Below are 16376 nucleotides of genomic sequence, written 5' to 3' on the forward strand. Positions count from 1 at the left end.
TTCTCACGCGTTTCCTGTATTCGCACGTACTTGGAGCACGTTCCGCTTTATCTCATCAACAACGGCGGATTTTTGAAAGATTCGTGCATGATTATGCAAACGAGCCTGTCGTTTCACACGAACGTTCCCGAACGATTTCTAGAGAAGCCACAGGGTTGAATGGAATTTTTGCCCCGAGAATCCACGGCGGAGAAAGATTTTCCGAGGCCTCTAAGATCGCGACGATTCCGGCTTCGATAGAAATTTCGAATTTCTAGAGTATCGAGACGATGTGGAGGTCGCCGAGAGTCACGGCCGTTTCTGAGATTTTGGAAATTCGCGTCTTCCGCGATCGTACAGCTCCGGAATCTTCCGACGATGAAATTTAAGACCTCTGACCTCGTATTCGTCCTCGTAATCCTTGGACATTTTGGAACGTAGAATTGCAGATCTGTGGAATCTTCGAAAATTCCCGAAGCTACGAATTCTAAAGCAACAACACTCGCGGTTCAGCTCGCATATGGGAAGAATTTGCGGAAGAATCGAGTCGGTTCTCGTCTCGGACGAAGGGAAGTCCCTTCCGGGGTGTAATAAATTCGGACCATGGAGGGACGGAACAAAAATATGGGCAAAAATATCGCGAGAAAGAGACGCCGGTCTGGAGAGTAGCAGGAGTTGGTTGTCGCGCGACTCGAAGGCTCATTTGCATTGCGTGACAGAGCTGTTTTCCACGACGGCAACCCTTTACGTTTTATACAGCCGGCATGCGTTGCATGTCGTTATTCCTTGACTTTCGCCCCTCGACAGACCGGCTGGCTGATTTTTATTTTTCCACTACCCCCCTTTATCCGAGCCGGGTTCGTTCTTTCTCCTCGTTCATCCCCCTCGCGCTTTGCTTCTTGTTCTCCTCTTTTTTTCCTTCCATTTTAACGATTAACGTCGAGCAGACTCGACGTCGTTATTGATTAAGCGAACACGTGAAGGCGCACCAACATCTTGCATGCCGGAATTTCTCCTTTTTTCCCCCCTCTTTCCTTTTTTCTTTTCCCTTTTTTGCTTGATCCGCAAAACCTTATTGTTCCGCATACGTCGCCGTTTCGTCGTATTCCCTCTCAAAGCAGAAATATCTTTTTAAAAACTGTCTGATAGTGGCGCTGGAAGTGTAGTTGCTCTGTTTAATTCAATTACGAAATCAGGTTGTTGGTTTGCCGGTATTCTATTTCATTTGTGACAGAGACGCCTGATAATTAGCGTGATCATCCGTTGATCCTGGGTTCCCAGACCACGCGTCAAATCCTATTATATCGCTATTATAAATTGACACCGTCGTTTAGGTGGCGCGAACAGGGTGTATAAGGATCATCTTGGATAGAGCGAATAGAGGTGGGCAATCCGCGAGAACAATCGTTCCTGATATCAAATGCATTTGCTTCGATGAAAGGGCTTTCTCTCTGTCGGCAGAGATGGAAGGGCCAGTGGGAATCGTAATTGCAAGATGGATCCCTGCCTGTTCTTCATTATGTCAACCTTGCCGACTCCCTATTCGCCTAGACGTCGTTTCTCTTCGCTCTCTTCTCATCTGTCATTATGTATTATAGCTTGCCACTGATGTCGCACCATGCATTTACATTTTACAACTCGCTAGCTTGCTTAATCTTTATTTCTTTCATGTTTTTATTCCAACTTGTCCCCCTTCTCCCCATTTTTCTTCCTCTTTTTACTCCGTAGTCTATCTTTCCTTATTTTCTCTGCATTATTGTGTTTCTCTCCTGTTCGCATCTTAACCGCAGTCTCATTTTTTCCAACTCCATGAACTTTCTATTTAACATTTTTTCTTCCTTCCTTCCTTCCTTCCTTTCGCTATTTTAATTTCACATCTTTCACGAGACTTCTCCCCTCTCGCTTCTAGCTGTTTTTATAGCCCGTCTTATTCGGCTGTCACTAAAAAGCAGCGCGAGGGAAGAGCCATGTTATTCTGTCAAGAAACTCAATTAGCCGATCATTAATAAGGAATTCAGCGTGTCACGAGTATAAATGGAAGCACCCTTCTGGCTGTCTATAGAGAACAGGACCGCGGGGATTCCACTGGATGCGCTTCCATCTTCCACCTGTTCAGCGACAAGCATCACCAGCCGCGCCATCGTGTTTCTTTATCGATCGTTCCAACGGAGATGCCTTTAATCCCCAACAGTGCGAGCAGTTATCTTTATTTACCCACGACGGAACAATCCAGTCTCGATTAGGAGCAAAGAATTTAACACTCCTTGAAACCTTATCGCCTCTTGACGCTCATAAAGAAAGATTTCGAAATTGTATCTTCCACTAACCTAATCATTTTTTACAGACATAGTTCAGCGACAATACGTTTTCTCTTGCAAAAAATGAAATTACTATTCACGATATTTAGGGCGTTGAAAATTTGTCACGATGAATCGAGTTTCCATATCCAGTTGCACTCGTAGGATGATAATTCAAGATCCAGGTCACACGTCGTAGACGATACCTCGTCGGACCTTTGTATTTTTGACATTTGCTCCTTGCGTCGCGTTGTCCACGACCAGCACAGATACTCGTAATGAAAGATTTATTTTGTTTCCTTCGTTCTACTGTCATTTCGTCCTTTTTTTCTTTTTTTTTTTTTTTTTTTTTTTTGGTCTTCGTAAACTTCCAACTCATTGTCCGATGTCTTTTGGTCTGGACAATGGCCACTGGTCTAGATTCTTCGCTGGTTTCTATCAGATTTTTCGTTCGCTCAGAGTTTCTTCTCCTTTTGTAATTTCTTTTAGTTCGTTGTTCTTTGTCAGTGTTTCTGCCGGCCTGCCACCCCTGCAACATTTTTTCCCTTCTCTTCTATCATACTCTCGCAGACTTCTTTTTAATTCTTGCTACCTCCGTTCGCTAGTTTTTGTTATCTTACGTGTCATTTATCCTCTGTCTTCGACTTCATAAATCTTCTGCAAGCCTGTTCTCGTTCACCAACACCCATGCTCGCTCGCCGTTTCGCGAATAAATTCTAAACGACACTCGGCCGTGAATAACGCCGCGCCAGTCTCTCGATTCTATGCTTTGATTGGCATCGTTCCCACGGAAATTCCTGCGAACCGAGGGGTAGCTCACAGCCGAGGAACATCATTAGCCGACACCGAATCGAGAATGCTATTTACCCGACGAAAGCGGAACGAACGATTCCTGGCCGGTGTGAGACAGATGTCCTCCCGGCTCATCCTTGCGCATTCTGCGTGAAACTTAGCACAAGAACGTTGCTTGCGGATCAATTTAATCAGCCACTCGCAGCGTGTCATTGTTTCAAGCGCCGGCTGATTATTATTCTATGAAAACGCCCCCCTTTCCCTTCCTCCTTCTCTCCTTCTTGCCTCGAATTCGTTGCGAAACGAGCCTCGAAAACGCGACTTCCTCTTCTCGTTCCGTACTACAGCAGAATAGACGCAAGGCGAATTCGGGGTACGGACGCCTTTTGCTAATTAGATATCGTACCTTAACGATACTCGGAGAAATCGTGTCATTCTCGAAACTAACATCTTGAGAGCGAGCAGCTTTTCTACGTGTTCCTTTCTTTCTTTCTTTTTTTTTTTTTTTTTTCGACGAAGCTTGACAACTTTGTGATTCGAATGCTCTCGAAAAGAATATTTTATGAGCTCTAGAGAATATATTCGGTTTGGAGAATTCTGCGAGTTAATTATCGCTTTGTGATTTATTTATAGTTATTATTGGACGTTATAATTGAAAATATTCCGGGTTGGCGGTCTGCGCTGTCGCCGGAGAGGCAATCGAGTTAATTATTGCGATACACTTTTTGGTCAATAAAGAGGATGGGAAGGTATTGGGGAGATGAGTAGGAGAAGAGAGGAGCGACGAAATTCGCGGTTGGATCGCATATTCGATAATTAAGCCGCAACACGCTACAATTAGCGTTGGCCAATGTGTAAAACGAGTTACCGCCCAGTGCCTCGACCCGGTCGCGTATAGATCATTATTTCTCCAGTGGTGGTCTGTTCAATTACACCGGGAATTGAACAAGGTCGGACGATTTTTCTCGGCTCTCCGCCGATGAAAGGAAACGAACTATTCGAATCGAGCTTTCGAATTATTATCTTGGAAACAAGTTGCGCTCTCTCGCCCGATGCCAAGCGAAAAAGCCGACGATTACCGAAATTTTCTTCCCCAAGGAGAATCGTTCCGTTATCTGTTCCTCGTTTTTCTTCACACGCTGACGTTTCGACCGGAGACACGTTCAGACAGCGAAGATATCGAATTTTTCCCTTCGGATAATACGATAGTCGTGCACTGATATCGAGTGATACGCGCGTATCGAAAAAAAATACGGCGGAGAAGGGTGGCAGCGGAGAAAAGAAAAGACATCGTATCCAGAGAGCAGGAGGAAGAAGAAGAGAGGAAGATGGAAAAGAGGAAATAACGTCCGGTAGAACGAAGTACATCAAGACAGACAGCAGAACGAATCGATTTGGATCGCGTGGATGGCTGAGTGCTGTGGAACGGGAATTCTCGGTGCATCGATAATTTAAAGAACTGGAGAGCCTCTGCCTGCTCGCGAAAAGTTATTCGAAAGGGTGCACGGAGAAGAGTCGAATGGAAGAGTGCAAAGGGGCTGGCGGTTGGTTGACTCCCTCCTTTCGGGTGGAATTTAATTTCATTGAAAATCCGACGTCGATGCTTCGGCGAAACGAACGAACGAACCTTTCTGCCGTGGCAGAACGACCAGGGATCCGGCGGTGACGTCGTGAGCGTCGCGACGCGTTCGTCGCTGGCCTGGTCGGGCCACGTGGCGCACAGCGTCGTACGGTAGCGCGCAGTCTGGTCCTCGGAAAATATCGCCAAAAATTGCTCTGGCCTCGGTCTCGCCTCTGCCGGAAATTAAAGATTCAACGAGCCGAGGGTAATTCCGGGGACGAGGAACAAGAAGCCCGAAGAGGAGAAGCGTCAGAAGTAAAAACGACGAAACGTTGAAAGGGAGGGAAAGAGAGAGAGAGAGAGAGAGACGGGTGGAAGTAGGAAAGGGAAAGAGAGAAAATGATACGAGGGATGAAAATGGAAATCGATGCGCACGGAGAAGCTGGCAGCACGGCGGGACGAGTTACATTCGGCGTCGTTAAGTCGATATCGGGGGATGCCCGAAGAAAACGTTTAGGGGGACCATTTTCACTACCCCGGGGGGATGGAAAAACTTTATAGGCGTGCTCGCGAGCGCATGAAACACGCCCTTTTGAGTTAATGCGACCGTGACCTTGAAACTGACTTAATTATTCGCCGGCTTACGAAGTCGGAGCGAATTAAAATCGCGTAAAAGGTACTCCCTTTCGCCGCAGAATCTCCCCTCTTTTTGCGCTAATCTTTCGCCCGCTTTTATTTCGTTGGGATGTTTATACCGGGGAGTAAATTAGGTCAGGAATAATTTTGATTACCGGCGAGGGGATAGAGCTGACGGACAATAAGAACTCGAGTGGCGAGGAGGGCTGTTTCGCTTTTAATGTAGGACTTTACGAACTTCTAAATTTAACTTTTGGAAAGCGTAATACGTCGTCGATTAGTTTACGAGAAACTTCGCGCCTTTGTCACGCACGTTTATCTTTCTCGCTCGTACGCGAAGCTTCTCAATGGTAATCGAAATACTTTTCGATACTTGTCCATGGAAAATTCCTCGTTTCTCGGAAATGTCAACGACAGTCGGAGAAAAGAAGCGCGGAGGATCGTTAACGCGGATGAGAATGGCGACAGCAAGGTTGGAAAACTAGTTTGTTCGAGGTAATAAAGTGCGAGCCCGGTGTTTTATAAGCGCGAGGGAGCGGTTCGCGAGGCCGCGGACAAAGGGATCTTGTTATTGTTAATTTAGCATAATTTCCCTTGCGGAGGCCGTGGCACGGCTTAAGCGCAACGACGGAAAAATTAGCACTTGTTATCTGAAATAGCCGCGCAGCGAACGACGTTGGCCTGCGCCAGTACAATAGGAACGGAGCGGGACAAAAGACGGCAAAATTTTCAGGCCCCAGTGATATTACGCGGCGTGATTTAATTTCTGATTACAAGAGAAATCCTGCTTTCCCAACCCGATGTGTTATCATTCTGCTTAATTAAATCATTACGATAAATGGGTCGTTCAGCGCGTCGCTCGTAATTTAAGTAATTTATGTTAAATTATTACAACGGCCATAAATTATAATTACATCGATGTACATCCTGTCACCGTATACTTTTCCACGTATTTGTACAATCCAGATTGATCGATTATCGACAGCCGCCTAGACGTATTAGAACGTACGCGTATCTACTTTTAATTCTGTAGCTCGACCGAATTTCAATATTTAATCTATCCCTTCCATAGGAATATCAGTATACCTTTGGGAGTAGGTAAATTACGTCGCATCGATGTCACGAAAGCTAGTTTTCCATCTTCTTGCTTTAATATAGTCGTATACTAATTCGAGACTCAGCCGAGCTTTCATCCTTGTTTCGCACTAGCTGCACGAATAATAATCTTGCTAATAAATTCTTGACGTTTCGCAGGAGGAATGCGCCTCGATGCTGCAGGATCTCAGCGACAAGATCAACAACAAACATCACGAGGTCCATACACACCCGCTACTGTCGATCTTCAAGATGGCCGAGGTCGAGGTCAAGTTGCCGTACAGCAACGAGGTCGGAGGTTTGTCGAGGTCGTCGAGCTTCCTGTTGGTCGCGATCCTCCTACTGCTCAGCCTGTTTCGATCGACGTCGACGTGCCTGGTCGCCTCGTGACACCAACGACCCACACCCATTTCCTATCGAGACTACTGAAATTTCTCGAACGCCTAGAAAAAGCTGCACGAACGTCTGCAAAAAGCCAGCGAGAATCGCGCGCGACAGCCTTCGTGGCTGTTGGATCATCAACGAACGTCGAAGTCGCAGTTTATCAAACGGGGCTCTAATCTTCGTGCCTCGTGGATCAAACGAGTAGAGAATTATGGATCGATGCCGCGATCGAGGATCGTGTTCCGTCATTCTCATTCGCAATTTAGATTTCATTTTCTTTCCTATCCGCTCTTTCTTTCCTTTCCACGGTTATTTTCCTCCCGATCGACTTTCCATTTAATTTTTCATTCGTTTATCTTGCCGAATTTCCTGGCTACTTCGCAACCTCTGCCTCTGTCTCTTTTCCCCTTGACCGCCGATCGAAATCGTTTACTCCGAACAGCAATCCGTCGGTTTCGTCGCAACGTCGTTTCTCGTATGTAGGTTCGATGATCTCTCGCGAGACGCACGCGGCGCGAAGCCAAGATTTTTATTGCTACACGGAGTACAGCATCGCTCGACGCCAACGACACAGCCCACTCGCTACGTGGTCAATAATAAAGGGGATCCCATGTGCAGAGAATGGGCGTGGATCGAAACACATGGCCCCCTTAGTCTCTCGCTGCTGGATCAGCGACGATATTGCAAGCCAGATCCCGAACCGATCTCGGTCATTAGAAACGCGCGCGACATTTTCCTTCCGCGCTGCAAGCCGTAACTGCGTCCGAAAGAGTCGCCTCGATAAACGTGGCCCAGTTCGAAGTAGAAACGTATCGGAGATAGTTTCGCCCGATTTCTCTCTGACTTTCGACGCCGGCTCGCGGTTCCATCCCAGCTTTTTACATTTTTTCCATTAGCATAACCCTGCGCGCGGCGTCGTAGTAGCAAATTTTTCCAAGTCGTTCTGGTTAACGTGGCGTTTGAATACGAAGCAAATTTGTCGAATATCTTCTCTCGAGAAAGAACTCTTATTTTAATTCGGTTTTCTGGTCGAGTTGACGGGATAAAACGCGAGGTCCTCGATCGCGTGCAACGACGACGCGTGTATAAAGGAAGCATCGTAGAGTCTGTAAATGACGAGCGCTAATTTACCGTGTAATTAAAATAAGCTAGCAGAAAACGCGAACGCTCCTCCTGTATCGGACCATTAGGTGTTTATTAACGTTGTTCAGAGCTAAATCTAACGGGCGTTTTCAGGCATATCGCAAGAGGCTCGAGTGTGTAGATAATTTGTAGATTGTTAAATAGAATTGTAAGAAAACGATGTAATAGAACCGAAGGAGAAAGGAAGGGAGAAATCAACGCGGACGTACGAACGTATGGCTGGAATGATTATCGAAAACGAACGACGGCTATCTCTCGCGAGAATCGATTTATTATCACCACGATATAATAATCGCTATCTAGAATTTCACTTTTCTCTTTTTTCTTGTTTTCAGTAACCCGTTTTATGTTGAACGTAGATAGCGATGATCCGTAGCTCGTTTTACGAGACAGTCGAGAAAGGCCAAATCCGGCCTGTTTAATTATGTTTTAGGTCGTGACACGATAAAGCTGATGCGAGTCGAGTATTATATGTAGCGTTGCGAGTTTGCGATAATTTGGCCGTTTTGCGAACGGTATCTGCATAGACGTGCGAGTACGTGCGCGAGAGACAGCCGCTTTAAAACGGTCGATTTGTCAGCGGAGAGAAGAGAAAGAAGCGGCAAACCGGGGAAACTTCTAAACAGCTTCCCGGACGCGTGACGTTTACAAACGACGCGGAAATACACGACCCGAAATTATTCAGCGGTAAAATTCCTCGTTCCGCTCGTCGACTCGATTATAATCTCGGCGCTGGCCAACTTTCGCTCGAATGGCGATTTTTGACATTTCCGATTGTACTCGCGTGAAACATCGGCGAGATTCCAATATTTGTCGCAGGATTTCCTTTCGATCGATAGAAAGACGATTGCGCCGGTAAACTGTCGCCTCTGAATAATTTTCCCCTTCAACGTGACGTATTTAATTTTCTTTCGAAACGAGAGAAAGCAAAGGTTAATTCGAAGACGAAAATTATCACGGCCAGAAAAGAGGTGTTTAGTTCCCGCGTGGCAAACCAGAAACCGCGTCTCGAGCCGGGGAAAAAAGAGGGTTTAAACGAGACGAGCGTACCTCGCGTCTGACGTATTCCGCGAATAGCTACGTGCTGCACGTTAGTCACGATCACGGATAAAACGCGGGAAGCGGAAGGGGATGCCGACGAGTGTTAGGAGCGAGGATGAAAAGAAACGGCGACCCGAGAATGCAAGAGATTCGTCAATTTAGCAGAATTAATTGTGCGTGCGTTCGCGCTCCAGACCGTGTAAAAAGCGGCGTGAACGAGTTCGAAGGAGATTCCGGTTCGTGTTCGTTCCAGACAAAGGACGTCTCTTTGTTCTAGCAAAATACCTATGTAGTTTTAAACCGAACAGAATATTTTTCTTTTAGTTTGAAACTTCTGGTATTTTCCTTTTTTTTTTTTTGTTTTTTAAATACCAGTTAATACTAATACCAATACTATTAACAAAATTGATTTAGAAATAGTTTTAACCCCGCTGTCCTCGTCGCTTCTTCTTCGCGTCCGTATCTTTTCCCAGATATCTGTTTTCTTCGGACTGTTTCGTTTGTAAAAGGCGTGGTATACGTAAAAGGTACGAATATTGCATTGGATTGAAGTAAAATGAAATATTTAAAAGCTATGTATATTTTAATGATATCTATCGAAATGAAACATCCATTTCGAGGTCACATAGAACCGAGAAAGACAGCTGGGTTAAACTTAACGATCGTACGTCGATTTATTTGGAATTTTGTCTATCGACGTTCATTCGCGTTCCTGCTGGACGTGTGAATCTTTCCGAAAATTAAAAGAAAAGTCACGAAACAGTTGGCGAAACGCGTCGATGCAATTAGTAGATAGAATTTCGACGAAAACGGACGAACGTGAACCGGATCGAATGTACGTGACGTGGCTATCGGCAAAGCAATAATGTATAAAGTTTACGATCCACGGGCACGTCGCTCAAAAACAGGGGGTGGGTTGGGGTTGACGGGTTATATAGCCGAGGCGAAATGTATAAATGTCACGTTATACATAACACGCACGTAGGAGAAACCGTATTATAAATGTAACGCGTATATATGTTAATTCGCGTTGAAAATCTCAGCCCTGTCGGGCCAACGTACAGCTGATACGTTTTATCGCGACAGAACGAACAAACAAGAGAAAAGAACTGTCTCTCCTATAAGAACGTAGAACGATCGATTCCGTAAAACAGATTCGAACAATTTGGAAAAACTGAAAGAACGGAGAATCGAGCGTATACGTACGCGTGTATGTGTGTGTGTGTGTGTGAGTGTGTGAGTGTGTATATGCATTCTCTTTCACGAAGCACGGAAGACTTTGTCGACGATGGACGCCTGCTTGTAAAGTACCTGTCGCGTCGATAACGAAAGATTCCAATGTTCTTAGATGTAATGAAACGGATGCACAAATTTATGTTGATTCTACCGTAGCACGAGAGTCGAAACTGCACCAAACACGCACACGTTTGCGATCGTCCCCGAGTTTCTATGCGATTTACGTTTGGTACAACTGTACATAAATTATGGTCTCGCGTATGTTCGTTAGAACTAGGAGTTCGTGTGGCCTAACTGTGTATCTTGTTCGTTATTTGCTTTCGATATTTTACTTTTGTCGTTACGCACACTTCCGTGCTTCGTAGAAACGAACAAGGATAGAATCCTATCGCGATAATCGAAATGGTGTACGACGAAAATGAACGGAGGTGAAAATAACGAGTTCGTGTGCCGGGTGTTTAAACGCAGAGGTAAAAGGGCGAGGAATAAGTTGTTTCTTCCAATAAGTTACGCTCGTGGGTCTTCGTATGACTGTCTGATTCTACTTGGCATGATTTACTGTCGAGACTCGACGTTCAAACATCCGTATATAAAGGTTACTCGTTCTGTCGACGCTTTGTACAAACGTTCATCCTTTCTTCTTTTTTTCTTTTTTTTTTTTTTTTTCGTTTACACAAAAAAAGTACGAAGACTCATACGAAATCGATTACAAAAGCGACACCGTTGTTTTGAAGTTTCAAGAAACATTTCGAGAGCTTCGCGAAAAAAGAAGCGATGGCAATAATTTACAGAACGAACGCCAAGCCAAAAAGAAAACGCAACGCGAGATTGATCGAGCGTCGTTTCAAAAACTCGTACCGCGTCGCCTCGTAATACCGAGGTCGACGAAAAACAATCCGTGCAAAGACACGTTGATTCCAATCGAACATATCAAGGCCTCTTAGAAGTGGCTAGCCAATAAGCGGTTTTACTCTGGTTTCACGTAGCTTCAGTTTTTTCGATGCTTTTTTCGAACGTGCAGACACGGAAAACACTCAAAGTAGCCCGATCGCGCTCCGTTGCCATTGCACCAGGGATTTCTCCGCGTCAGAGAAGCGATCCGAGACTTTTTTGCCGATAAAAGACACTATTTTGTTGATCTTTTTCTCTTTTCGTCCGATCGAATGAAATTCGGCTCGAATCTTCGCCGACGAGTTTGCTACTTTACCGAGCGAGCTCACTCGGACGCCTCCCTAGATACATCTAGGGGAAAAACTCTGCGTGGAGGAAATACCTGAACATGGCAGCACTGCACCGGCATATCGACGCCAATCGCTACATATAAAAACTAATCGCGAGTGTATGACCGCGAGGCGAGGACGCTACAAATGTGGCAGGGGTCAGAAATCGATTTTCCACGTGGGTTATACCGCATGGTCCTCTCGTATTCGATTCCTTAGATAGTAAGTAAGATCACTGAAAGCGTTTCTGTTTTACCGACAGCGAGAAACGTATCGTCGCCCAGTATCTATCCTGCTTTAGTAACTAGTTTCGTGGAGAACTACCTCATTCTTGGTACCGTGACAAAGTTCGTGGTACCGACACCAGGCTACGTCAATTTTTAGACACTTTTTTACCGTCCACCAGTTGTCGTACTGATGGAGGATACATTACGACCCTCTTAGCGTTTTGTTCGTTCGATTCTCTGAGCGCAAACGTATCATTGCTGACACTCTTACGTTCCTTGTAATCGGTATGTCTTGATTGTTTCTCATCCAAAGATTGTTCGATGATCGTTTAATCTTCGCGTGAAGCAATGGTGTCAATTCACGTAAGCCTCCTATGGAAGACGGTAATTCCCCGGACCTTTCCGTCGGTAAATCAGAACGAAAGCTCAACCTCTCCGACTACACACTTAACACCTACTAAACGCGCGCAATTATACATATACCCGTGTGCGTAAATACATATACATAATATACATATATATAATATATATATATACATATATTTTATTACTTGAAACGCACTCTGACCCCGGCCACGCGTGTAATATAAAACGTATGGTTACGTAATGTAAACTTAAGTAGCGCACCATTCAAGATGCTTCATCCTTCCTAAACGACACACGTAAATCCTCGTACGACCGCCAGGTTTAAGGGGACCTCGCGTCTCGTAAGCAGGCGACGTCCAGTCAAGCGTATACTTGCTTACACGAATCGGTGGAAAAAGACGTGCCGCCCGCGTACGATCTGCCCCCTAAGGAAACTCATTTCTCCTTTCACGAATCAAAAGTCGTTGGAAAAAATTATAATATCGAGATCGAGGGTAGAAAATTCGTCGATACGATCGATCCGATCGAACGTTCGGCGTATTATTCGATACGGCTATGAAGATAATTCCATGGATCGCGAGATCAGCGAGTTACGTCAACGGTGAGGAGTGACGGCGCCACTTTTTCCGCCGCGTGAATATTTAACGAACTGGGATACTTGCGAGACGCCTTTCAGGAGGTCACTTTAGAAAACGCAAAAGTGGGACGTCGCTTTCAGTAGATCTCTCTCGGTTCGCACGCGGAACAGGCAAACAGAAAAGTGGGAGGATAATAAAACTAAGGGGACGTATTCCGACTCCCCGTAGATACTCGAAACGTTCGCGATGAACGTAACCGTGTTCACGAGACTGTCGAGTATGTCCATGTGTATGAGCGCGCGCGCGCGCGTGCCCGGAAACCCTGTGTATGGCCGCTTTTTGCTTCGATCCAGCAACACGCCGGGAGAAAAATTAATAGTCTAATAAGAAAAACCCCTAAAGCGATTGATATTCCAATCTGGCTATGTCGTCGACTCGATGACGGTACCGAAAGAAAGGACACCTTCGTGTAGTTTGTTTTAATTCACCGAATCACCTCTGAAAGCGAACATCGAATCTTAAAGGGACAAAAAGAATATCAATCGTTCTGCGTCTCAACCGAGGGGTGTCCTCGAGTTATTTCGTGCTTGTATATAGCAAATGCAACAATGGGCGATGGAGAATTGCCGGCAAATACGCACCGTAATTCTAGCTACTATGTACTCTAATGGACAACGATAATTGCGAATAATCGCGACAAAGACGAAACGGACGAATTCCTTTCGATCGATGCAACCCGCCATCGTAACGAAACTTCAAAATTCTGATTTCACGAGAAACACGGAAGAATCGAAGGAGAAAGGACACCCCTTAAATTTCAGAAACAACACCCTCTCTCAACTAACCCTCTAGTGCGATACCGCGATGTAACGTTGATTGTATATACCTATACATAAGTATACATACATATATACATATATATATATACATATGAATATACATAATATACATATGCATATACACGAAGGTACGCGTACCTAAATCACCTAAATGATCAACGGAGATCCTCGAGCGGCCATCGTCGTCGAATTTCGCCAATATCGGTGGTGCCTCGATAGCTTCCAGCGAGTTCGCGCGAACGACGACCGCTCGAGGAACGAACAAGCCGCTTAGAAAAATGTGGTCAAAGCCATCGATTAAAAAAAAAAAATAAATAAATAAATATGGAGAAAAGCGACGTGGCGACGACTAGGGGAACGAATATTAACGAAATTACGATACACCGGTGCGGGTGGCGATGGTGTACGATAGATGAAAAATAAAAGAGAGAATATTGAAGTGGAGGGTGCGTGAGCGTGCGTGTGGACGATGCGAACAAGAGCGCGAGTACTTGTTATAATATTATTATACGGACGACTAACGAGTTGCCGAGGCGTTGGTAAATAAATACGAACGGGTCCTCCAGGGCCTCTGAAATTATAAAAGCGCTGCTCGAGTTTCTCATTCTTCCCGAAAACCATTTCGCACCAGCGTCCTGTTTATATATTAACCGAAGTACTGGGTAACTTTCTGCGTATTTTATTATTACCTGCGAGTTCTCGAAAATCGTCGAACTGGACGCTTACACTGCAGCACGAGACTATTCGATCGCTTACCATTTTTACGATGGTCGAGCTTAACGCTACAGAAATTTCGAAATTTGTTGTGCCACGCGTAACGTATCGATACAACGTTTCTATAACTTTGTAGAACATCGTAAAACTATAAAAGTGTAACTATACCTTCGCGAGTCACTGCACGTTACAAACTTGATCTTCGCGAAAATTGACACTTTACTTACCAGAAGCCTATTAATAGGCATTTCGATGGCAATGCTCATCGACCGGCAGCCTATTAATTGGTTTTTGCCAGAACTAGCGACGTGTCCGCGAACGAATGAATCGGTCGGGTATACGAGTTTAACCGCGAGCGATAGGTAAAGTAGCAAGAAAGACGAGAATCTGAACGTAGTTTAAGAAACCAAAGTAAATTCGTATCAAGTAAGAAATCAAAGTAAGTTCGATGCTATTCGAAGAAGAACGAAATTTATTTCTGTCGGTCTCAGCTCCACGCGATCTTCGTCGAATCGACTAAACTGTGCAATCTATAGATCGAGCAACCGGTCGGTAGTTAATGAACGCGTCTTACTCGCGAAAGTTTGTCGCGGCCACTAATTAAATCGTCGAGCTGTTTGCAGAGCACACACACGGCGGTCTGTCCGCATTAGCCTCGATCGTGCCTTGGCAAAACACTCCAGCGAAAACAGTGACACGGTGAAATTAAACGTTCAGACCAGGCTGTGATATCGATATCCACATCGGCCACGGATCGATCGTCCAATTTGGACGTGCGTCCACGCGTGCACGAACGTAGACCGCAAACGCATATAGGTCAAATGCAAACGCAAACGCGAATCGGTCCGTAGGACGCCTGAATGAAATCTGTAACCGTGCCACACCTAAGGATTCCTTCGTTAAAAATACCGCAGAAAAACACGATCAGTCGATCCAACGATTTTTTCTTCTTTCTTTTCTTCTTTTTTTTTTTTTTTTTTTTTTCTTTCAAGAGGAGCTTCCGTTTTTCGTTCTTCGAATTCCTCGCGGTTCAAGGTTCGCCATTCGGACGCCGTAAAAGAAATTTATTCGCGAGCTGCGACTCCCGATTCGTTCGAATTCATGGAAGTCAAAGAACAAGGATGTTTTTCGAAGACGATCGGTATTCGAGATCCATTCGCGCGAAAGATGGTCCCCACGATGGTGTGTTTTCCACGATGCTTTCACCAGCCAATGCTACGACGACAGATCGTCCACTTATTTCGTTTGAAGCGTTGTAGAATTTATAAAACGCCCAGTACATGTATAACCCGGTAACATCCCTCTTACGATTGTATTTGACGCGACCTCACGACTAGGCCAGCTTAACCCCACTTACCCCTCGGCTGCTCGCCGAGCGCAGAGAGGATTTAAAGGTATATTTCAACCTGCGAATATCGGCTGCTGCCACCCTGCACTCGTTTAACCGCGCCAACTGTCAAAACACTCGCTCGTCGAATAATTGGATTCTAGCGGGTTAGAGCGCGTCTACCCGCGGTTTTCTTCCATCCTGTCGTCACCCTTACTTACCGGGTAATGCATTTTTTTCTGTTTTTTTTTTTTTTTTTTTTGTACATTCAGTAACCACGAATACGCGACGCCTAGTTGAAACATAAATTCGAGGCGATACTAAAAAACGATAACGAGTCGACTGGTAGGGTTTCTTGGAAGGAGACTGCTGACTTTCAAGATCGATGGCTAAGAAGCGATCGAAGGGACGATTAATCAGGATGTTCGCGCCGTGTAAATGGCGCGGTCCAGATTCCTCGCTCGAGAGAAAGTCCTCTCTATCAAAATAGATCGGTATTTTTCACGCTGGTTTCGCGCCAGCGTACATTATAATTACTCTGAAAGGGGCGCGGAGGCGCTCCGCGGCAAATAGAGCAGACGAAAGCGAAACAAAGCCGTGGTGAATACGCGCGATCAGACAACGACGTCGAACTCGCCTCGATGACGAGCTAAAAATACAGATTGGATTCGACGTTAGAATCGAGCGACTCGGATTTTGATTATCGACTGTTCTTGGCGATCGATCGCGCCGCACGAGTCGAACGATTCAAACAGAGGCAAAGAATTATCCTCGTTACGCGCGTTGTTCACGAGCAATTACAGTCTGATCTATGTTCCTTTCCGCGATTCCCTTTCAACGACGTTACCTTTCACCGACAGTAAATGCTGCTCGATCTCGATCCTCGTCGAGAAACTCTTCCTTCCGGTCTTTGAACGCTCCTTCAACTTACCCTCGATGAT

General features: G+C 45.3%; 1 protein-coding gene across 1 annotated transcript in view; it reads left to right on the top strand.

Annotated features, from left to right (window-relative positions):
• The window catches only part of Gfrl (Glial cell line-derived neurotrophic family receptor-like), a 217633-nt gene extending 206842 nt beyond the window's left edge, over positions 1-10791 (top strand). Inside the window, exon 17 of the mRNA XM_033332476.2 lies at positions 6520-10791. Within this exon, the coding sequence (XP_033188367.2) occupies positions 6520-6750 (231 nt within the window). The 3' untranslated portion in view covers positions 6751-10791. The remainder of the gene's footprint in view (positions 1-6519) is intronic.
• Positions 10792-16376: the final 5585 nt, after the last annotated feature.

The sequence above is a fragment of the Bombus vancouverensis genome, chromosome 7 (genome assembly GCF_051014615.1).
Source record: "Bombus vancouverensis nearcticus chromosome 7, iyBomVanc1_principal, whole genome shotgun sequence".
Classification (NCBI taxonomy): Eukaryota; Metazoa; Arthropoda; class Insecta; order Hymenoptera; family Apidae; genus Bombus; species Bombus vancouverensis.